This window comes from Mandrillus leucophaeus, unplaced genomic scaffold, assembly GCF_000951045.1.
Source record: "Mandrillus leucophaeus isolate KB7577 unplaced genomic scaffold, Mleu.le_1.0 Scaffold256, whole genome shotgun sequence".
NCBI lineage: Eukaryota > Metazoa > Chordata > Mammalia > Primates > Cercopithecidae > Mandrillus > Mandrillus leucophaeus.
Window position 1 is genome coordinate 2,643,400 of NW_012102654.1, and position 24,486 is coordinate 2,667,885.

Sequence of the window (24,486 nt, forward strand, 5' to 3'; positions counted from 1 at the left end):
GTTATTCTAGTTTCATTTCTTTGTGATCAGAAAAGGCATTTTGTATAATTTCAGTTCTTTTTAAATTTATTAAGACATCTTTTCTTGACCTGACATATGATCTATCCTGGAAAATGTTCCATGTGCACTTGTGGAAAATGTGCATTCTGCTATTAGTGGTAGCATGTTCTATATATGTCTGTTAGATTTAAGTGGTTTAAAGTGTTGTTCTAGTTCTCTCTTTCCTTACTGATCTTTTATCTTAATTTTTAAAATAATTGTTGAAAGTGGATATTGAAGTATCCAAGTCTTAATGTAGAACTATTTATTTCTCCCTTAAGTCCTGTCAAGTTTTGCTTCATATATTTTAGAGCTCTGTTGTTAGGTGCATATATGTTGGTAATTGTATAAATCTTCCTGATAATTGAACATTTATCACCATATAATGGTCTTCTGTCTCTTGTAACCCGTTTTGACTTAAAATTTGTTTTGTCTGTTAATGTAGTCACTCTATGACTCTTTTGGTTATTAGTTGTTTTCTTAGTGGTTACCTTGGGGATCATAATTAACATTTTAAGCCTCCAGTCACTCAGTTTGAATAATACCAACTTAGTTTTAATAGTATGCAAACACTCTGCTCCTATACATCTCTGTCCCTCCCCTTTGTATTGTTATTGTCACAGATTACATCTTTATACTTAGGTATCCATTAACCTAGACTTAAAATTATTATTTAATGAATTTTCCTTTTAAATAATATAGGAAGAAAAGAGGAGTTACAAACCAAAAGTGCAATAATGCTAGCTTTTATGTTTACCTATGTAATTATCTTTATTAGTGTTCTTTATTTCTTCATATGGTTCCAAGTTACTGCCTATTCTTTCATTTCAGGTTGAATGACTTCCTTTAGCATTTCTTATAGGGCAGCTCTAGTAGTAATAAGCTTCTTTAGCTTTTCTTAATCTGGGAATGTACTAATTTCTGTTTTATCCTTGAAGGATAGTTTTGTTGAATATAGAATATGATTGACAGGTTTACTTTTTTCTTTCAGCCAGTACTTTAAATGTGCCATCCCATTGCCTTCTGACCTCCATAGTTTCTAGTCTAATTGAGAATTCCTTGTATGTGATGACTCATTTCCCTCTTGCTGCTTTCAAGATTCTCTCAGGTTTTCAACAGTTTGACTCATATTGTGATCATTGTGGATCTCTTTGAGTCTATCCTGCTTGGAATTTGCTGAGCTTCTTGAATGTATAGATTCATGTTTTTCGTCAAATTTGGGAAGCATTCAGCCATTTCTTTAAATATTTTTTTTTACCCTTTATGTATCTCATCTCCCTCTGAGACTCCAGTGAGGCATATATTGGTATGTTTGATGGTATCCCCCAGGTCTTTTATTTTTCTACATTTTTTCTTTCTGCTCCTCAGACTAGATAAATTCAATTGCGTTATCTTAAAGTTCACTGATTCTGTCTGCTGTCTCCTCATAACTGCCATTGAACACCTCTAGTGAATTTTTTATTTTTACTATCATACATCTCTGTACCAGAATTTCTATATTTTAATATAATTCCTGTCTATTGACATTCCTTCTTTTTAATAATATCCTCCTGATATCCTTTCTTTTTCCATGGTTTCTTGTAACTCCTTAGGCATATTTAATGCAGTTGATTTAATGTCTTTGAGTAGTAATCTCAATATCTGGATTTCCTCAGGAATAATTCCTGTTAAATTCTTTTTTTCTGTGAATGAGCCATTCTTCCCTGTTCTTTGTATGCTTTAGAATTTTATATTGAACTACTGAGAACTACACAATTAGTGTAATGTGGTAACTCTGGAAATCATCCTTCTCTTTCTGAGGAATTGCTTTTGAGGTCTGTAATCATGCATTTGTCTAGTGACTTTTTTTTTTTTTTTTTTTCCTTGATATGGAGTCAGTCTTGCTCTGTTACCCAGGCTGGAGTACAGTGGCATGATCTCAGCTCACTGCAACCTCCGCCTCCTGGTTTCAAGCTATTCTCCTGCATCAGCCTCCTGAGTAGCTGGGATTACAGGCACGTGCCACCACGTCTGGCTAATTTTTTTGTATTTTCGTTAGAGACGGGGTTTCATCTTGTTGACCAAGCTAGTCTCAAACTCCTGACCTCAAGTGATCTACCCGCCTCGGCCTCCCAAAGTGCTAGGATTACAGGCAGGAGCCACTGCACCCTGCCCTGTCTAGTGACTTTTCCAAACTATTTTTGCAAAGTCTGTATTCTTCATTGTGTGTGTAGTCACTGAAATTTCTGTTATCTCTATGATCAGCCTGTGACCTGAGAGGGATTTTCTTAAATATCTGGTTCAAAAAAAAAGGATATGTATCTCTTCAAATCTTTTGATACACTCCACGAAGGAAGCGAGATGGGGTCAAAACAAAGACAAGGGTCTGCACTGGTCCTTCCAGGAACCTCCAAAGTGAACACAATACACAGCCCCAAATTTTTGGAGGACTAGGTCCTTATTGCCCACTCCAGTTCCAGCCAGCTGCTCCAGGAAAATAAGTTACCGTTCCTGTGGCTACGGTGGAGCTAAGGAATGGGGGGATGGTTGATGGCTTGAGCATGCTGTTCCCTGAGTGAAGTTTTATATCCTCTCCCCTCACCTCCCCTAGTTGCTATAAATATCTTATCAAATTCCAGCATTCCAAAACAGTTGGTTCCAATTATTTTTTTCCAGCTTAATCGTCTAATTAGCAGAAGGATGAATCTCTGAAAATTCCTACCTTGCCATTTTCCCTTTTGAAGTCTGTATTTAAAGAGACTATAAATTGAAGGGGTCCCTCTTCCTACCAGGTTATAAGATGGTACAGTCTGACATGAGTAAAGAAGTGAGAATGATGTGTGACATAGCAAACATCCTGCACTGATAGGAACAGAGACACTCTATTTTTGAATCAGATGATTGTGGGCCATCCTATGTCACATCATGGGCCAGACTCCCTGAAAGAAAAAAACTTTCTAAAGCTGTGAGATGACCCACCAGCATCACCCAACTGTAAGTTACCATGGTAGTATCTATTTAGATTCTGTAAATAGATAAATTACAGTTTGTAATTTAAAAAGTTTGTGTATTAAAAAAAAACCTTTGTAAATTACCTGTTTTTTTTCTTTGTTCTTATCTTGGTAGTCTTTTCAAAATGTGTAGAAGAACCTTTAGGCTGCTGGGTAGGAGACTCTCTTGAGATACTCTGTATTTCCACAGTGATGGAGAATAATGTGTACTATGTTAGTTGCAATAACCAATTTGAAGAACTAAGATTATTCATGGGTAACCTTTGTATGATTTTTTTTAATAGAATGGGGAAAAAATTCTGAAAGGTTTAGGGTCGTATAGTTAATTGGTTCATTTTCAAACATTCAGGATAAAAACCTTTTCCCAACTTTCATATCAGTGTGCATTGTTGAAGAGTAAAATATTGCCATCCTGGCAGGAGATCAATGAGAAATAATAAAGTCTCATTTCAATAACAAGTGAATGAAACTAATGAATATATTTCCTGGTATTAATGTTGGTAGACATATCAAGTAGGCAATAGTTGATTAATTGAACCCAAAAGCAATTAAAACAGTTTAATTTGTTTTTGTTTCACTGATTTCTTATAATTAAACTATCATAAATCAACTGAATGTTTTGCATCTAATCAAAGCAGAAATTTACGCTTTAAAGGATAGATTTACAAGTTTGGCTATGAGAATATGATGTGGCCACAATTTTAATTCCATCTAAGAACACATTACTAGCAGTGAAGGGTGGCCTGTGTCCTAACAAGTAAGCATCAGAAAACAAGAATGCACCTGTAATAACTGATTCATTTTCCTGCTTCAGACATGAAAACATTTAAATTATTAAGCCAAGGTTTTTCTTAAGGAATTCCAAGAGATAAAACTCTTCAATTTCCAGGCTCCTAGTACATACTAAGCAAATACTTGATCAATTAAACTTCATTATTTCTTCTTCTATTAAATCACATTAATAATTCCATGTTCGTTCTTTGTCCAGTTGGAATCACAACCCTGCTCACTTGTTTTTCTATAGACGTGAAGAATTTATTTCATTCCCCATTTAAGCAGTCACATAGTTGAGATTATTTAATCTTGCCTTCTTTTTCGTTTTAAAAGTTTACTGGAAGCTGTAACAAATAGCAGAGTTTATAAAATGTCAAATAACACCTATATGTCTTAGCTCACTCAGGCTACTATAACAAAACTGGGTAATTTATAAATGAGAAACTTCTCATAGTTCTAGAGGCCTCGTGACCTAATTGTCACCCAAAGACCTCACCTCTTAATACTATTGCATTGGGGATTAAGTTTCAACATACGAATTTTGTGGGGGATACACATTCAGACCATAGCACTCTATAACCCCCACTCAGGTCAATAACTAGCATCCAAGAAGTGCCTCTGTTGGCCCCTCCCTCTTCCTTCCCAGTATCCTAACTTTTTTGGTATTTTCTTCCTAAGTATGTATCCCTTAACTACATAGTCTAGTTTTGTTGTTGCATATTTTTGTTCTGGTTACTTTTGCTCAATATTGCTGTGAGATTGAGCCAACGTTGTAGTAGCAGCATTTCATTCCTTTTCATTGATATATGGGATTCCATTATGCTGATAGTTCACAATTTATCTGTCTTAACTCTTGTGGGTTTCCAGGTTAGACTTATGAATATTCTTGTGTATGTATTTTGGGACACATGAGGACATATTTCTGTAGAATGTACACCTAAGAGTAGAGTTGCTGGGTTGTAGAGAGTACATAGATTTAGCTGAGGATTCTGCCAAGTGGCTTTCTAAAGTGCTTCTACAATTTTTCACTATTACAGGAAATGTATGAGTTTCATTTGTTCCATGCTGATAAATGAGTGGCATTTCTTTGTGGTTTTAATTTGCATTACCTGATAACTGATGATTTTGACTACCTTTTCATGTGTTTACTGGCCATTTGGAGATCCTCTTTCTGAAGTTGCTATGTGCACATGTCTGTGCAAGTTTTTCTAAAATCCCCAAGATATTATTATTATGTACAGTTAGTATTCACTTAGATTTACTGATAAAAGTGACCCTTAAACAACACAGGTCCACTTATACTCGAATTTCTTTCAACCAAACACAGATTGAAAACACAGTATTTGTGGGCTGTGAAACCTGCGTATACAGAAGGCTGACTTTTCATAGATGCAGCTTCTGCAGGGCCAACTGCAAGACATGTGCAGAGTTTGGTAGGTGGTCCTGGAACCAGCCCCCCACATATACCAAGGGCAACTGTATATTTACCACTTTCTTTGCTCTTCTATCTTTGCTATATCTTTAAAGTATTTTCTTCATTTTCATTGACATGTAGGATTCCATGATGTACTACAGCTTATCTGTTTTACTGTTGATGGATATTTCGGTAGTTTGCACACATTTTCTTTATACCTTTATTATGAATTTATTATCTGTTGGTAGCAAGTTGTTCCAGTTTTGATTGTATACAAATGTCTTTATTTTGCATTATTATTAAAGCAGTGGTCCCCAACCTTTTTGGCACCAGGGACTGGTTTTGTGGAAGACAGTTTTTCCACTGATAGTAAAGGGGTTGGGGTGATGGTTTCAGGATTCAAGTGTGTTACATTTATTGTGCACTTTATTTCTATTATTACATTGTAATATATAATGAAATAATTATATGAATCAGTGGGAGCTCCAAGCTTATTTTCCTGCAACTCAGCAGTCCCATCTGGGGATGGTGGGAGGCAGTGACAGATCATCAGGCATTAGATTCTTAAAAGGAGCACACAACCTAGGTCCCTCGCATGCATAGTTCACAATAGGATTTGTGCTCCTTTGAGAATCTAATGCCATTGCTGATCTGACGGGAGGTGGTTACTGCTCGTCAGGCAGTAACGCGAGCAATGGGGAGTGGCTGTAAATGTTGTGTGGCCTGGCGGTTGGGGACCCTTGTCTTAAAGGTCGTCTTTACTAGGTATAGAATTCTGGGTTTGCAGGTATTTTCTTTCAGTACTTTGTATCTATCTTTCCCTTATTTTCTGGCTTTTAATGTTGCAGGTAAGAAATCAGCTGTCTTTGAGGATATTCCCTCAGGCTACTTCTGTAGTTTTTTTAAAAATATATATTATTTTTATTCTTTCAGACTGTCTTCACTGTCTTGGTTTTTCTCTAGTTTTACTAGGATATTTCTAGGTATGGATTTCCCGTTTGGGCTTCCTTGGGCTTCTTTAATCAGTGAACTGGGTTTTAAAATCAGTTCTGTGTGATTTGCAGCCTCTAACACATGCATATTGATTCTTTCCCATTCTCCCTCACCTCTCTTCCTAGGACTCCAGTTAGACATATTTTAGACCTATTTATTGTATCCACTGTGTCTAATACCCTCTTCCCCACCAATGTTGCTTTGTTGTCCATAATTTCTTCTGACTTAATCTTTCAGGTTACTGATTTAGCTCTGTCTGATCTGCTAGACCCAACCATTGATGCATTGGTCCCACACTTTAACATTTCCTAAATTTCTGGTATCTTTTTCCATACTGTGATGTCATATTTTAATGTGTCCAGTTGTTTTCAGACATTGAACATAGTAAGCATACCTGTTTGCAGTCTGTGTCTAGTGATGTTACATCTGGAGTTTCTGCTGTTTCTTGTCATGTCCTGTCTCAAGTGCACCTCATCATTTGCTGGGCGTTTGATATGAGAATTTGCTTTCGGGAATACTCGAAGACCTAGGTGATGCTCGCTTCCTCCAAGGAAGACCTGTTTCCTTTAGCCAGGCATCTCAGAGTCATAGTTGTCTAGGACCAAGACTGTAGTTTATCTAGAAGATTCCTATCCCCACCACACCAGTCCCTCCTCCCAATTCAGAGCCTTTCAGAATACAATCCAGAAGAGAGGGTGCTATGCTTGGGTCCCTGTCTGTGCCAGGCTCTGAATTCAGACCCATGTTCCATCTCTTCAAGCCTCCTCGAGGTGTGGAAGCAACTGAGAGGCAGAGTTGCTTCCACACCTCCTAAACAGCAGGGCGCTTCGGGAGTGTTATGACTGCTTCTCTGTTTCTGGTGGCCACGAGACACGGCCCCCGCGCCCCCGGTATCTCAGCTGCCCTTCCTAGATCACACACCCTGAGACACAAACACTTCTACTCCCTTCTAGAAGCTCACATTTTCTCCTTATTCTTGACCTGACAATTAAGAGCTCTTAATAGTCTCTGATATTTTCCTAGCAGAAACATTTTAAATTTTGTCACAATATTTTCATTGTCTTTGGCTGGAGTATTATTCTTAATTTTGTCTGCCATAATCAAGCCTGAAGTCATCTGTTCGCTAAGCTTAAATACTCCTGACTCTTCTGCCCTGCTCTAGCTTCCATCATTGAGCCTTCTTTGTTGTTTTCCTCCAAACTCTGTGTTGTAGTGCTTGTCATTTTAGAAATGGTGACTGCAATTTACCAAGTTGTTACTGAAAAGTTTCCCCCTTCCCATTCTCACATTTGTAAGCTGAATCTGTGTACAAAGTTTCTTATTGCCTGTTATCAGACCCTTTTCTGTGATTTATTCTTCAGTTTCTTACTAAGCCATATTGTTAAAAATGGAAATAGCCACCATGTTTGTTTCATCTAATGAGTTATAAAAGGACATTGAAAAACTGGACACAGATACAGGAGGTGAGGTGATTAAGACAAATGGCAAGTCCTTTCTTTACCAGAAAAGAAGGGATGTGCTTACCCACTCTGACTCAAGGTCCAAGACCAGAGTTGGGGGATTTGGGTGGGCCTACCCCATCACATAGGTGCCAGGCGCATTAGAAACGCTCTGGGCCATGGGGTCGGGCAGGCTGGGTCTCAGTTACAGTTCTATTTCCCTATCCTGTGGCCTTGAGTTATGACCCATTCTGAAACTCACCTTTCTCCTAAGACAATAACTGCAATCTTGTTACATTTTAAAGAAATTAGTGCATGGAGAGCCTCTAGCAATCCAATGCCTGGCAGGTATTTAAATCTCCCTCTAACTTCTACCAAGTGGTTTTGTTTGTTGGTTTGTTTTGAGATGGAATTAGAATCACAAGCTAGGTAGCACTTAAGTTCATTTCCTACTCTTGATTTGTGATTTATTTTCCCTTTTAGAGGAAAGGTGTACTTATTTTTAGTGTCCAGAGACATTACTCTGGTATTGCATTTATCCCCTTAGAACAAAAGGCTGCAGTAACTTGGAGGAACAAAGAGTTGGTTTTCAACAAACTCAAGTACCACACAGACTGGCTTACTCCATCTCCCCACTCTTTCCCCTACAATTTCTCTCTAAAATAGAATCACAGTAGAATTTAAGTAAACATCTGGGTTTGTGGCCAGGCCTGTAATCCCAGCATGTTGGGAGGCCGAGGTGCGTGAATCACCTGAGGTCAGGAGATCGAGACCAGCCTGGCCAACATGTTGAAACCCTGTCTTCACTAAAAATACAAAAATTAGCTGGGCGTGGTGGCAGGTGTCTGTAATCCCAGGTACTCTGGAGGCAGAGGTTGCAGTGAGCTGAGATTGTGCCATTGCACTCCAGCCTGGGCGACAAGAGTGAGACTTCGTCTCAAAAACAAAGAAACAAAAAAAACACATCTGGGTTTGTTGCCCCCCACCCCCGCATTTTTTTTTTCTTTTCTTTTCTTTTGGCCTTTGGTTAGTCTAAGGTGGTGTGGTTTGATTTCCCATTTTTACTAAAGAGCATTGAGCAGCCCAGGATGAGCGTGCTCCTGTAGCCAGGGGCCCAGGCTCCAGCACAGGCATTGCCTGTGATTCCCCCTTTTCCCAAATCCTTCGAGTTAGCAGATTAAGCCACATGGTGCGTATCTTTTGGAGAGGGACATGGAATCAAAGCAGAGGATTTCTTTCTCATCAGGGGCTTGAGGACATTTGGTTCAGAAAAGGATCAGAGAGACGTGGTACCCCTGGGTCTCCTCCGGGTTGGAGATTCACAGGGAGGCCAGGGGCTCTTGCCAGCCCACCTTGGAGCAGTAGCCAGAGGTCATCCTTGGGAGAGGGGCTTTCCCACTGAGTGCTGAATGACTCTACTCCTCTCAGCCCATCCCAGAGCAAGCAGTGTCCTCTGCCTTTAATGTAACCCCTTTCCGTGGGTCTATCTGTAATTGATCTGAAGTGTGCAGTGGAAGTCATTTTAGTAACTTATATATAGTAAAACTCATGTACAAATAAGCAGGCTGCTTTTCTTCTCCCAAAGTGGGTGGATGTCCTGGGGCAGAGGCAGAGGGGAGGCCACCACAGAAGCTGTTCACTCTAGGCACTTTGCAAGGTATTCTTTTTTCACCTAACTCATCTCATCATCATTGCTGGTAGAGTGGGGAAGATAAAAATATTTATCCTGCCTACGGAGTAGGAAAAAGGTCATGTAGGAAAGCTCAGGGTGTAGATGAGAGAACTTGGGAGGATAAAACAAAGCCAGTGTTTGGACTCCCCCAACTCCTGCCATTCTTTCTTGAGACAGAATCTCACTGTGTCCCCCAGGCTGGAGTACAGTGGCGCGATCTCAGCTCACTGCAACCTCTGCCTCCTAGGTTCAAGCAATTCTCACACCTCAGCCTCCTAAGTAGCCGGGATTACAGGCACTCACCACCACACCCAGCTAATTTTTTGTATTTTTAGTAGAGACAGGGTTTTGCCATGTTGCCCAGGCTGGTCTCGAATTCCTGAGCTCAGGTGATCTACCCTGCTCGGCCTTCCGAAGTGCTACAAAACAAAGCCTGCATTTGGACTCTCCCCACTCCTGCTGTTCTTAATGCTGGCTCTGTAGCAGGGCACCCTGAGGCTGCTGCATGGAGTGAGTTCCTGCTCATTCCCCATCCCAGGGATTTGGCAGAACCCCACGCAGGCCATCGGGTGGAGCACTTGGCTCCTCATACAGCCTGTGGGCGCCTCTTCTCTAGGGGAGGCAGAGCAGTTAGGCTGAGGACTCGGAGACGGTCCAGGCAGCCTGCACGTCAGTCCAGGAGGGTGGCTGACGTCAGCTCTGAAGGATGATTGCTTTTTCTTGGCTGGCTAACAAAAGGAAAGTTACTATGACAGAGGACTTTCTGGGAGCCCTGCTGAACATGGAGAGGGGATCAGAGCAGAGCAAGGCCCTCACCCCAACCCTGGTAGTTAAGTGCAGGGCTAATGCCTTTCCCAACCTGTTCTGCAGGTTATAGAAACAGGAGGAAATTTTTCTTTCAAAAAACAAGAGACAGAAAGAAATTTAGCTCTTTAGGTGAGCAGAGGTTAGAGTCCAGACTGGCTAGAGGTGAAGCTCCCTCCCCTGGATGCCAGCACTTCTCAGAGGACCCGGAGACAGTGTTCCATCTCAGGGCTGAGCTCGCCATCTCAAGCCTGCCGCGTCTTATTGAAAATAAGGACAAGAGCTTCAATACACAGCTTTCCTCCAAAAGGCCCGTCGTGAGGCCTGAGTGCCCCTGCCCAAGGTGGTAATCGTTTCTAGGGCACACCTCCTGTTGAAAGGAAAAAGTAGAAGGCCCAAGGAGCCTGTAGCTCCGTGGGAATCATGATGAGAAATGCTTAGATGTACCCCAGTAAAGCAGCTCTTTCAACCAGCATGCCTAAGAAATCAGGGCACTCTTGACTGTTGAACTTTCTGGTTATCCAAGGACTGTCTGGTCCTGTGTTAGATGTAAGGAACTCTTCTCTCTCACCTCTGCAGCCATTTATGGTAGACAAATATAGGTTGATGCATATTTTTGGAAGTGAAGCTCTTGGACCAACAATTACACATCTTTCTTCTGAAAATTAGGCCATCATTTTCATTTGACAGAGGACATATAAAAGAGCAAAACTAAACATGTCTCCAAGAACTGAGCTGACAGAACCAAAAGGAAATGTTAGAGATGTTTTCTAAGTTCACGTGAGTAGAAAGCTCGAAGCTTAGAAGTCTCCTGGGTGGGAGGCGGAGGTTGCAGTGAGCCAAGACCGTGCCATTGCACTCCAGCCTGGGTGACAAGACTCCATCTCAAAAAAAAAAAAAAAGAGGTCTCGTAGGTGAATTGTCCCTGCTAAAGCTGAGTGACAGGTGCAGGGAGGTTCAGTGCACTGTCTTCTGCACTTTTGTGTGTTTGACATTCTCCAAGATACATTGTTTTAAGTCCATGGAAAACAGTATCTGTTTTGTAAAAGTAAAATAGAAATATAAAAAGCCAGAAATATTTCTGAAAGATTTGGGGCAGTTTTTGTTAGAGATAATAATATAAGTCAGGAAGGTGCCTCTTAATCTCTCAGCTAACAAGGTAGGAAATTTGTACCTAGGTTAAGAAGTTGTCCTGCCCTTCAGCTCTTGTACATTAAATCATTCCATTACCCAACACCCAACATAGAGCCATTTTTTTTCACGTACATCCTCCAGGAACACATTTCTTTGTATGTACACAACATAAGAATAGCTGACCAGCATATGAGAGATCTGCAAACATTTATTGCATCTTGCTTATATGCCAGACACTGATGATGGAAGCCATTGACTTTAAAGAGCTGACATCCTAGGGAGGGAGACAGACCTGTGCAGTGTGATTAGTAAAACAATGGAACTCTAATTAAGGCACACAGCCAGCCTGGAGAGAGAGTGCTATGAATTCTGGCTTTGTAGATAGGGGAAGTATCTGCAAAGGTCTCCTGGTGGGACCTCGGGGATGAGTGGGAGGGTGGCTGGGAGTGCCCTTGTAGGCGGCTGCTGAGGGAAGCGCCCAGAGGCAGTGGCTGAGCCCAGGTGGTGATGCCAGGCCTGGTTTGCTGATTCTGGACCTAGTCAACTGTGCCAGGAACTAAAGTCGAAGAGTCTGGGCAGGAAAGACTTTGTGGGTCAGGCTAAGGAATTTGAACTTTATCTTGGGACCCATCATTAGTGATTCTAAGCAGGAGAGCAGTGTGTTCAGAATTACTCTGAATTCTGATTTTAAATAGTGGCTTGACCTCGTTTGTTTTTCTCTTCCTGTCCTCAAGCTTACTTGTCAGTTATGATATTTTTAGTTACAAGTCACAGAAAACTCAACTCAGTGGCTTGTACCCAACATGCATGAACCTTGAAGACATTGTGCTAAGTGAAATAAGCCAGTTATAAAAGGACAAACACTGCATAATTCCACTTCCATGTGGTATCTACAGGAGTCAAATTCATGCAGACAGAAAGTAGAATGGGGGTTGTCAGGGGCTGGAAGAGGGGGAGTAGGGTTGATGTTTAGTGAGTACGGAGTTTCAGCTTTACAAGATAAAGAGTTCTGGAGATGGATGGGTGATGGTTGTACCACAATGGGAATGTATTTAGCAACACTGAGCTGTATACCTAAAATCAAAAATATCCTCAAAATGGCTTAAACCAAATGGAAAATATTTCATAAGAAATATATAGAGAAGCTTTGGGACTGGTTAATTTAGGGTTCAACAGTTTCCAAAAGAAGCTAGGTGGCTATGCCTTCTCACTCTGCATCAGCCACTTCAGCCCCTTGCAAGACAACTGCCCCACTCCGAAATTACCTTGCAAAGCAACATCCAGGAAAAGAGACCATCCCTCTCTAAGTCCATTTTCAATTGCTTTTAACAGAATACCTGAAAAGGAATTTATTTCTTACAGTTTTGGAGGCTGAAAAGTCCAAGGTTGAAGGGCTGGATCTTGTGAGGGCCTTCCTGAGGGTGGGGACTTTCTGTGGAGTCCTGCGGTGGCACAGGGTAGCACATGGCATCACACAGTGGCAGGGCTGCACATGCCAGCTCAGCACCCTGTTCCTCTTGTTGTAAAACCACCAGAACTCATTATCCTATTAGTCCATGAATAGATTAATCCTTTCATGAGAGCAGAGCCCTCACACTCTAGTCACCTCTTCATAGCCCCACCTCTCAGTAATAGGGATTAAGTTTCAACATGAGTTTCAGAGCAGACAAATACCTAACCCATAGCACTCCCTGTGTCTCTTTAAGAACAAGAAACACTTCCAGAATCAGTGTTCAGCATCTTGGCATGAATGTCTAGCAGCCATTCCACATGCAGCCTGACTGGAGCCCCACTCCTGATGCCCCTTGCAGCTCTTCCCACCATCTCCTCACTCCCAGGCAACAGTGGCTCCTATTTCTCCAGACTCTTCCTTTACTCAGGCTAAATACCTTGGCATCACCTTGGCCCCTGTCACACCCCACATCCATTGGCAGATTCTTTTCGCTCTGCCTTCCACATGTGCCCAGGCTCCGGCTACTTTTCACCACTGTGACTCAGCCTGAGCCACCACCATCTCCCACCTGGATTATTGTCATCGATTCCTACCTGGTCTCCCTGTTTCTGCCCTTGGTCACATATCCATTCAGTGAGCAAATACTGACCATGGACCTCACATGTGGCAGGCATCGCTCTGGGTGCTGGCAGCTCTACAGTGAACAAAACAAAACCCCTGCCCTCCTGGAGCCTTCATTCGGTTCTCAAAACAGCAGTCAGATCGTGTCCCTCCTTTGACCAGCATCCCACTCAGAATAAAAGCCAGATTCCTTAGGAGACCTGCATGATGGTGCCTCTTTGTTCCTTGAGTAAGGACGAACGCACGCCCATCTCAGGGCTTTCACATTTGTTTTTCCTGCTCCCTAGAATCCTGTCCCCACCCCTGTAGCCTCAGGCCTTCCTCTTTCATTTTCTTCAAGTCTCTTGATGTGGAATTTGACGGAAAGATGGCAATCAGTTGGCCTGAACAACTGGCAGTGGAGTGGCCATTTACAGAGAGGGAGCTTCCTGAGGGAGGGAGCTTGTGGGGGCAGGGCACCAGGAGTTGGGTTTTTGACTTGCTACACCTCCCATGCCGATTTAGACATTCAGGTGGGTCGTGCAGCACCTGTGGACGAATCTGAGGCTCTGAGTGACAGATTTAGGGGTCGCCAGTATATACGCAGGTTTACGCTCAGTGTCACAGGAAGCACGTGCACAGAAGAGCTGCATATTGCAGTGATTTCAGTTAGGGATACAAGGAGGAACCAGCAAAGGAGACTGAGGAAGAGCAGCCAGCGAGCTAGAGAAGAATCAGGAGATGCACTTCTCCAAAGCCCAGTACAGGGACATGCAGAGAGGGAGCGAGGGAGTGCCTGCAGCAGGTGCTGCTGATAGCTCTCCCCGCCCAGCCTCAGCTGTCTCACTCCCAGATACAGACAGCCGGGCTCTTTGAGAAATGCGTCCAGTATGCAGGGGTAATGGACCTTTCGTACCAACTTCAACTAGTTCATGTTCCTTGAATGCTGAGACATCATAAAAAATATAATTTGGTCTCTGTTCCTGGTTCCTGACATAGAGCTTCCAAAACCCCTGTAATTTCCTGAACTGTAGGGGTTCAGGGGGCATCTTTTGTTCTAATATGGTGACTCTTGGTGGGGACCTGTCACCAGAAAGATCAAGCTATGATGAGAGGGTTGGACTTTCAGCCCCACCCTTCATCCTCCAGGGAGGGAAAGGGGCTGGAAATGGAGTTAGTAATTGATCATACCTACACGGTGAAACTCCATAAAAATCCCTAAAAGATGGCGTTCAGAGAACTTTTCATTTTGGCAAACACATCCACTTTCTGGGAGCATGGTGTACCCCAGCACAGTGGGGACAGACAGTCCTGTGCTCAGGACCCTCCCAGACCTCACCCTGTGTGCCTCTTCACCTGGCCGTTCACTTGTGTCTATCATATCCTGGAATAAACTGGTAAACGTAAGTAAATGTTGCCCTGAGCTCTATGAGCCATTATGACAAATTATCAAATCTGAAGAGGGGCTTGTAGGAACCCTCCATTTGTAGCCCAGTCGGACAGCAGTTGTAGGCAACCTGCAGACCCTCTGCTTGCAATTGGTGTCTGAAGTTGCAGGGCAGTATCTGGACTGAGTTCGGAACTAGGGGGCCTTGTGCTCATCAGAGTAGGTAGTGTTCAAATTGAGTTAAATTGTAGAACACCCAGTTGGTGTCAACAGAGAACTGGACAGTTGCTTGGTGTGAAAAAGCTACACTTCTCTTCACAAACCACACTTCATGAGCCAGGGCCATTCCAGCAAACCTGCTTCTTTGACACCAACTAATGAGGAAAACACTTTTTCCTGTTAAGCCTTGTATACTCCCAACACTTCTGACAGTAGCCACAAGTGTACCTTTGCTACTGGGTGAAGATACCTTTGCTACTTGAGTGGAGATTCCATTTTCCCCCCCACTCTTCTCTCTTTAAAACTTCTGGGAAACCATCCATCGTTTGGCCTCATCTGAAGCATAGGCAGCTCAGACAGTAAATCTACCTCTTCCCGTTCACCTGTAGCACCTAAGGTAGTGCTTGGAGCTGCCTGTAGGATAGTGAATACACAGGCTCCAACATATGGGTGAGCACATTTGCTGTTGCCTGTGAGTGTGTGTGTCACATATCCTGAGCTTATGTTAAAAATCAGGGAAAGAGAGTAACTTCTCTCCACTTAGCAGTTTCTGTATTTTAATGCAGCCTGAATTCAAAGTAATAATGTTCCAAACTTATTAAACTGAGATTTTATGTGGGAGAGAATTTGGTCTCTGAGTGGGGGAAGGGTATAAGGCTGAGGGAAGCACATGCTGACTTTTGAGAATTACTAAAGTGAATGCTCCTTTTTTTACTTCAATTTTTCTGCAGGGGTCGGCACCAGGAATTATTATAGAAAGATCGGCTACAGATTACAAGGCCCGTACATGGTGAAGATGCTGAAGTAATGGCCACACCAGTCCACCTTCCTGCAGTATCCTCCCTGGCAGAACACGGAGACTCAGGATTTCTTAAATACTCAACAGAGAGGCTGAGCAGAGCAAATAGGGGCCTTCACCCTCATCCCGCAGCTGCAGAGACCTTCAAGGCCACGGCTGGTCATCTGCCGACCACACCCCAGATCCGTCCTCTCCTGTGTGCACCCAAAAAAAATCATTGCATTTTTGAGGCTTAAATCATCTATCCAGTTTCTAAATTTTGCATGAGGCCTGCAGGTGGCCTATTTTGACTCAGACGGTGACAAAAGCAAATTAATTCATTTGGACACCATAACTCATGAAATAAAACTGATTGTCATTCGAGGAGCAAACTTAGGAGTAGGTTATTTATATACCCTAGGGACAGAAAGTCAGGTTGAAACAGGAAAACCACCAGACTCTGATCTCAGGCCTCTAACGACATGCGCATTGGAGCGCAAGTTAGGAAAATGAGCTTTTGTTTTCATGGAAATCATTCTGATTACAGTGCCGATGTTTAGAAATAGCAGTGTGACGGGGAAAGACGAATTGCAGTTGTGGGGGAGTGAGCTGGCAGCAGCCGGCCACCAGCCTCTCCCAGGCGGGAGTCCACCATCCGAGACGGCAATGACAAAGAGCTTCATTTCATGTTCTTTGTTGTCTCGACTTCCCACCCTCTTGGCAACTACAGAACAGTGTGGGCAGCCACAAGTGTGGTCCCCAGAGAGCGTCTGGCTTTCCTGTTTGTCTATCCTGAGCGGGTAGAGTCTGAGATTGTGTGCCCCTAAATCAAGATTTGCTTCCACAGAAGCCATTACTTGCAATTTTTTTTTTTTTTTGATAGAGTCTCGCCCTGTCACCCAAGCTGGAGTGCAGTGGTGTGATCTCACTGCATCCTCAGCCTCCCAAGTAGCTGGGATTACAGGCACCCGCCACTGCACCTGGCTAATTTTTCTATTTTTAGTAGAGATGGGGTTTCACCATATTGGTCAGGCTGGTCTCGAACTCCTGACCTCAGGTGATCCATCCACCTCGGCCTCCCTAAATGCTGGGATTACAGGCATGAGCCACTGCACCCAGCCTTTAATTTTTTAAGGTGGATTTTGGTTGTTATAAATGGAGAAAGGTAAGAGTTCAAGTTCAACTTGTGTGAAAGCAAAACAATGGAAAACAGGATTGGCTTCTTCAAAGGCTCCTCTTGTAGAACTACCTTTTTGAGATTTCGAGGTAATCTACTTTGGAGACTCTGCCTGGAGAGGGTCAGTTCCTAAGTTAAGAGCATTGCTTAACCTTGGCTCCTGTGGCATTTTACAAAGGTTTAAAGGAATTGATTCCTCTGAAAGGGCCTGAAAATAAAAAGTCCTTAACATACAAAGAAGAGTCATGTGGTTTTTTTTTTTTCTCTCCCTGTAAATGCAGTGACATTTGCCACAAATGTGCAGGTTTCAGTTTCCAACCTATGGCACTGTTCATTTCCTCCTGGGTGCTGTTTGCCATTTCATTAAACTGCTACGAGGCAAATGGCAGTGGCTTTGTTATGGGCTCACTGTGGAACTACCATGGCTTTCCATGAGTGTCGTTTAGGGACTTAGCTACTTCTCAATTATGCTTTTTTACCCTATAAAAATAAAACTAATAAAGCATACTCCCGCTGGCTGTCAGAGCTGCGTTGCTGGAGACAGAACCAGCTGCACAGCCCTGGAGCACAAAGTCTGCGGGCCTCGACCTTCTCATCTGTGCTAGGTGCCCAAATGGATCAACACACATAACTTACAAGAAGGGCTTTTGTGAAATGGTAAAAAGGCCTGCACATGGAAAGTTCACTTCAAAAGATGACAATTTAGGGAATTTGAAACGAAATGACAGGAACTTGCACCTTTCTGATGGCTGTCAGCCTTCGCTCAGGATTCACGAGAATCCCTCTTTCTAGCTCATCCCTGGCCTTCCTTGCTGTATCTTGTGGCCTGTGCAAAATGGCAGCAGTTGGGGAGCTTCCCCCGGGTGTCAGGGCTCCTGCCTCCTCCCTCTGCCACCAGAAGCTTCCGCTTCTCTTGTGACTGCCAGGGCTTGTTCCGGCATGGATGGTGCTTGGCGCCTCCACTGTCCGGCTGGTCTGGCTGCTCTGAGGCCTGTGGGGCCACTTCATAAGAAAGCTCAGTTGGGCACGATCCTGCTGGCCTCGGTGTGAAACCATCACAGCTGCAGCCTGATCCCACCTGAACGGAAGGACTCCTTAGCAACCACCTCCAACCCAGAAAGCTCTGCATTTAGCTCCACTTCTGGGACATCACCTGAAGAGTTTTTTTTCTTCTTCTTTTTTTAATTCAAGTCATATCAAAAACAGACTAAAATAAATTTGAACAGAAAATGAGATTTTTAAAATATATTATCACCAAGCGAAAGGGCCTGGTAAAACTCATTGTTCCATTTGGGAACAAGCAAACCCCTTTTCCATTTTCCATCTCTGCAGACCCAAAAGTACCACAAAGACAACTCAAAAACCAACGCCTGTTCCCCTAAAACGTCTTTCAGATTGCAAATTTTCATTGCCAGTGGGTTTTTCACTTTTTTGTTTTCAAGATTATCACATTGAAAACAGAAAATCTTGTTCCTGAAGAACTCACAGACCCCTGAGTTTACAAAGGAAAAAAAAAAAAAAAAAAAAAAGCACAAGATCTGGCATCTGAGAACCTGGTTTCCTCATTAACCATGAAGCTTTGAGCAAGGCCCCTCCCTGTTTCTGAGCTACAATTTCCCTATTTGTGTGTCGCTCGGGGCAAGCGTAGGAATCAGATGTGGCATTTGAGAGACACTGCATAAACCAGGACATACACCGATAGTTGTTGCTGCCCCCAGTGAAGTGACTTCTCTGCTGATGTGTAACCTTGGGCAAGTCAACCCTGCAAAGTTTCATCTGTAAAATGGGAGTGAGGTGTAGGCAGGGTTCTTAGAACAGGAAGCGTACTATAGAAGCACTAGCTCTGATTACTAATACCTAACAAGTGCAATCATCCGCCCATTTTTTTCTTCAATGAGGGAGCTTCTCTGCTGACAATAGAATTTCTGATTCTTTGCTACAATCTAAGTTTTTCTTAGAAGCCCATGTCAGAAGAATAGTATCTCTAATGCTCTAAGACCCTATCTCCTTCTCCTCTGGTCTATTTTATTCACACAAGTCTAGGGTTGCACATTGTCAAATCCATTCCTTGAGGGCCAAGATCCTAGCTGAGATTGCAACAGCAAAAAGCATTTTGAAATGCTGCTGTCTTTGGAGTGGCTTCCTGGAAAGGTGTCCAGTATCAGCACGCATTGCCGATCCCTGTGTGAGCTGGTGGCTGTGTCCACCTAGGGAGTCTGGCAGCCATTTGTGGCAGGGGTTGGGACGGGGAGGGGACACCTTTCTATATATTGGAGTTGTGTACACCAGCAATACGTTTGTGTTTCGTTCTGTGAAGGCATTTCCAAAAATGATGTTTCAAGAAACCTATTTTAATGTAGACAAATGCATGCCTGTGAAAAAGTTGCCACTCGGCTGCTTTTCTCTATCCTGCCTTCATTGCCGTTACCCAGATGTGCAGCTTTATCTCCTTTGTCTCTACACGCCTGATTCCCACCTTGTCCACCTGGAAAATGTCTCATCATTCAGGGGAACAAACGACTATTTGTTGAGCCTTCACCAGGCCCTGGACTCTGCCTCAGGTCCTTTCACCTTCTTCGTCTTGGGAAATCCCTCCAATCCCCGCCGTCCTCAAGGTTAATAAGGTAAGATGAAGAGTCTCCACTACTTTTTTTTTGTTTTTGAAACAGGATCTCACTCCGTTGTCCAGGCTGGAGTGCAGTGGCGTAGTCATGGCTCACTGTAGCCGTGCAAACTCCCAGGCCCAAGCACTCCTCCCATTTCAGTCTCTCAAGTAGCTGGGACTACAGGCATGCACCACTACACCCAGCTAATTTTTTTATTTTTTATAGAGGCGGGAGGGGTCTCGCCGTGTTGCCCAGGCTGGTCTTGAACTTCTGGGCTCAAGCGATCCTTCCTCCTCAGCCTCCCAAAGTGTTGGGATTACAGGCGTGAGCCACCGCGTCTGACCTTGTCTCCATTACTTAAGTAAGGAAGGCAGGCTGGTGTCTTCACCTCTGAGCCTGGCATCACAGGAAGCCACTGTGGCACCCAGGTGCAGTCACAGTGCCATCACCCAAATGTCTGGGGATCGCGTATACTATACTCTGAATGGGACCCTGGCGTGGCCCCGTGCAGCGGCCCTGGTCTCAAGCCACTAAATACTAAGATGCAGGCTTCGAGACCGAGTCAGTGACTCAGCCCTCCCCACCCCACCCAGCCCCACTCTTCCTCTTTTAGAGGAAAGCCTTGCCAGTCAGCTTATGTTAGACCTGGGCACCGAGCCTGTGCCTTCAGATGTGAATTTCAGCCTCACGGCAGCCTGTGAGAGAAGCACTATTATCAGCATCCCAGCAGTTCCAACTGGCGGGAGTGGAAGTGGATTGATTTCCTTAAGAGATAATGCAAAGTACAGAAAGAGTCTGCTCTTTTCATTTAAATGAAAATAGCGCTTGGGGGCTCTAAAACTTATATATGCTCATTATAACAAATGGAAATGAGACAGAAAAGCACAAAATAACCTGAAATCCCACCATCAGTGCCAGCCGTGGCTAACATTGTGATGAATGTCCTTCCAGCCACCTCTCTGCACACACACACACACACACACACAGACACACACAGACACGCAATCAGTTTTACATAAAAGAGTCATATTGTACATGTTGCTTCTTTTTTACTCTAAAAGATGTAAAGTAAGCGTCTTTCCATTTCAATATGGATCTACTTGAATTTTTTTTTTTTTTTTTTTTTTTTTTTGCTTTTGAGACAAGGTCTCCCTCTGTCACCCAAGCTGGAGTGCAGTGGTACTATCTCGGCTCACTGCAACCTCCAACTTTTGGGTTCATATGATCCTCCTGCCTCAGCCTCCCAAGTAGCTGGAACTACAGGTGCACACCATCACACCCAGCTGATTTATTTTTTTGTAGAGCCAAGGTCTCCCTGTGTAGCCCATGCTGGTTCTCAAACCCCTGGCTCAAGCTACTCCATCCTTTGCAGTGAGTACCTAGTGGTCCCCTGTCTGCAGATGCCCGGTTGATTTCAGCGGGCCTTTCTAATCTCACACTCTCATCATCACAGTACCTAGAAGCACCAATCTGTTGACTCAATACCAAGATTTACTTCTTTATTTTCTACAAACACTCACTCATTCATGGCTGGCCCCCTTTGTGCCCCCACCCCCCGCCACTTTGGTTGTCCTGCCACCAAGCCTTTCAGTCCTTCACTCACAATGGGGAAGGCCTCCCTGGCTGGCGTGTGACCTTTCTCATCCAGAGGGCAGCAGCACATTCCATCATGAACAAGTCCCATCACACGAAATGTCAAGATGCGTGCTCACTGGAAGGCACTGGAGCGTGACACCCTTTACTGAAGTGAGAGGTGACTGTACCTTATCTTTTTTCCCCTGATGTAAGGGACTGCGTCAAGTCAGATCCCTGCACCAGCTGTAGCCCTGCAGAGATGCTCGTCATCTTGTCTGCAAGGCTAGAAAATGTGACCACCAGAGAGACTTGACGGTACCTGCTATCACCATCAGGGCAGGCAGCAGAGGGGCTCTCAGCGCTTGGACCCCCCCGCAAAAAGAATGGCAGGACATTCAGATGCCTGGGTGCCAGGCTTGCTTCCGCCTCTGTCCAGCTCTGCAGGGACAGGGTCTGGGTCACCATATATCTAGGGTGCTGAGGCAGCAAGCAAAGATCACCTGCATCTACCTGAAGGAAAGAAAGTACAGGAACATTTTGGCGAGAGGAAGAAAGGGAAGTAATGTGTTGAGCAGTCATGCCTGGTATTGCCCCACAGTGGTCCTCTGAGGGTGGAATTAAGGTCCCCATTTTACAAATGAGAAACTCAGGCTCAAAACAGCTCAGTAAATTAACCAAGGCCACAGAGCTAGTCAGAGAAATGAGTGTGAAGATGACAGACTGGCCCAATACAGTGGCTCGTGCCTGTAATCCCTGCAATTTGATTCTCTATAAAAAATTAGCCAGGTGTAGTGGTGCACACCTACAGTTCTACCTGCTACAGAGGCTGAGGCAGGAGGATCGCTTGAGCCCAGGCGTTGGAGGCTGCAGTGAGCCATGATTGTGCCACTGTACTCCAGCCTGGGTGACAGCAAGACACTGTCTCAAAAAAAACAAAAACAAAAAAAACAAAACAAAAAACAAAAAAACACACACACACACAACAAATTGACATTTGCAGACTTGCAGAGATTCATACTTACGAGCAGTGGTTCCTCTAGAATTTCTAAAACAAAGTTTCTGGCTGGCAGTTGGGTTGGAGAAGGGTTTATCTTGAAGCTACGTGGCCTGGCAGACATCGTTTGCCCCCCACCCCCTGTTCCAAGCCACTTCTTAGCACAACAACTGCCAATGGGCTCTTGAAAGACCCCTTGATTGAAATATACAGTCAACAGATACATCCAAATAAAAACTGGTAAATAGGGACAATATGGAAAGAATGAACTAGTAGCAGGAAATCAATCTGCTTAAATAGAAAATTGAAACTAAGTAACTCTGGGAGTTACTGTTACAGAAAAGAATGGAAGTTTCTGGGTTAAAATGGAGGGTGGAACACACACATCTAGTGTTGCTTCCACCTGGAGCTAGATGTGTGCATTCCATCCTCCCTTTTAACTGATGTTAAAGAGAGGTGAGGGCCTAGCACGGTGACTCACGGTGACTCACGGTGACTCCCTACACTTGGGGAAGGCAAGGTGGGAGGATTGCTTGAACCCAGGAGTTTGAGACCAGCCTGGGCAACATAGCAAGACCCTATCGCTACAAAAAGTTTTTAAAAATCAGCCAGGTTCACACCTGGCTGTGATGGCACACACCTGTAGTCCCAGTGATTTGGGAGAGGTTGAGGCAGGAGAACCACTGGAGCCCAGAAGTTTGAGGCTGCAGTGAGCTATGATTGAGCCACTGCATTCCAACCTGGGTGACAAAGTGAGATCTGTCACCAAAAAAAAAAAAAAAAAAAAAAAAAAACAAAGTTTGCCTGATGCTTACAGATGTGGAAAAAGAGACAAGTGAGCCATGCAGGAGAGGAAGCCAGAATGGGGTGTCTAGGGTTTGTCCAAAAGGCCTTGACAGAGGGGCAGAGAGGTCCCAGCACAGAGAAACTGAAAGTCCCCTCTTACCCCACATCCCTAGGGCTGCAGAGGAATAAGTGGCCAAGACTACAGGTGGGAGCAGTCTCCTTCCCCACTCAACCCTGTGGGGACCCAGAGGGCACAGAGCCAATGTAGGCTCATAAGGCCCCTGCCTCCCTTATTTCACCTCTGTCCCCAGCACCCCAGCCCTGCCTCCTCCAGGAAATAGGAAGTGCTGGTGCCCCTGTGGCAGGCCCTCCCTGGAAGAATGGAAGTTCCACCCTGGAAATGTGGATGTCATATGGCCTGGGCCATTCTCATTGTTGAACTGAGATCGTGTTGAGAGGCTCAGAGAGAAGGAAGGACACCTGTTACCTAAGACAAGTCATAAAAGTCAGGGGAGGCTGAGGTTTTCATCCCAGGGCTGGGGAAATAAAATAATAGTTGGCCTTTGAGAACCTCCCATCAGCTGGGCTTGTTCAAATAACAGCAACATTCTGATTGTGTTCCCAGCTCAGTCTGTTCAATTAGCAGGCACGTGGACAACACTGGATTTCCATTTTAAATTGAAACAAAACAAAACAAATATTTAACGATCGCTTTTGTTTTAATAAGTTATTACCCCCTTGGAAAACAGAAACTTTTTCTTCTGTACCAAGATGTCGGCGCCACAGGTGGAATTTGACCTTTCTCTGTAACTAAAGGATTTAGCCTTGAATTTTCTGCCTGGGACTATTTACAGGGTGAGGCCGTTTTCAGCCACAGGTGGGTTTATAGTGAAATGAAACCCATAGTGTCAGTACTCTGGGGTTAAGATTAGAGATCCTGTCTGTATTTGGAGTTTAAAGTGTCACTTTTCAGAGAATTTGACATTTCAGATTATTTGACAGATCAGCTGTGATTCCAACCTAAAACAGGCAGTTGATTTTTAGACTTAGGATTTTAAATGGAAAGATGTGAGAGAATTTGAATAAATTTGCAAACAATGCTAGAATGTTTAAGAAATCTTGAGATTTGCTATATTTAAATTTTTAATGTGTTAGATTTATAAGACTTTTGTAAAGTTACTTGGGGCTGGGCACCGTAGCTCACACCTGTAATCCCACACTTGAGGAGGTCAAGGAGGGCAGATCATTTGAGCTTAGGAGTTCAAGACCAGCCTGGGCAACATGGTGAAACCCTATCTCTGCAAAAAATACAAAATGTAGCTGGGTGTGGTGGCGTGCACCTGTAGTCCCGGCTACTCAGGAAGCTGAGGTGGGAGGATAGCTTGAGCCCAGCAGGAGGTTGAGGCTGCTGTGAGCCATGATCATGCCACTGCACTTCAGCCTAGATGACAGAATGAGACCCTGTCTCAGGAAGAAAAAAAAAAAAATTACTTGGAAGGGTTTTTGCTTGCTGAAGTCATAAATTGCCTAGTCGGGCACTTAAAGTACATAAAAAGAAAATAAATATATTGAATTTATATAAATTTATTAATGTGGTTTTAAAACATTGAAGAAAATTTTATTTTTAAAAGCTTTTTTAAAAAAAAAAAAAA

The 24,486-nt window shown here is 43.7% G+C and overlaps 1 protein-coding gene across 6 annotated transcripts in view; it reads left to right on the forward strand.

Moving 5' to 3' along the window:
- ELP3 (elongator acetyltransferase complex subunit 3) overlaps positions 1-16,088 on the forward strand; it is a 103,394-nt gene extending 87,306 nt beyond the window's left edge. For all 6 annotated transcript variants that reach the window (XM_011983886.1, XM_011983891.1, XM_011983887.1 and 3 more), the window contains one exon: positions 15,650-16,088. In XM_011983886.1, coding sequence (XP_011839276.1) covers positions 15,650-15,726 — 77 coding nt within the window. In that variant the 3' untranslated portion in view covers positions 15,727-16,088. The remainder of the gene's footprint in view (positions 1-15,649) is intronic.
- Positions 16,089-24,486: the final 8,398 nt, after the last annotated feature.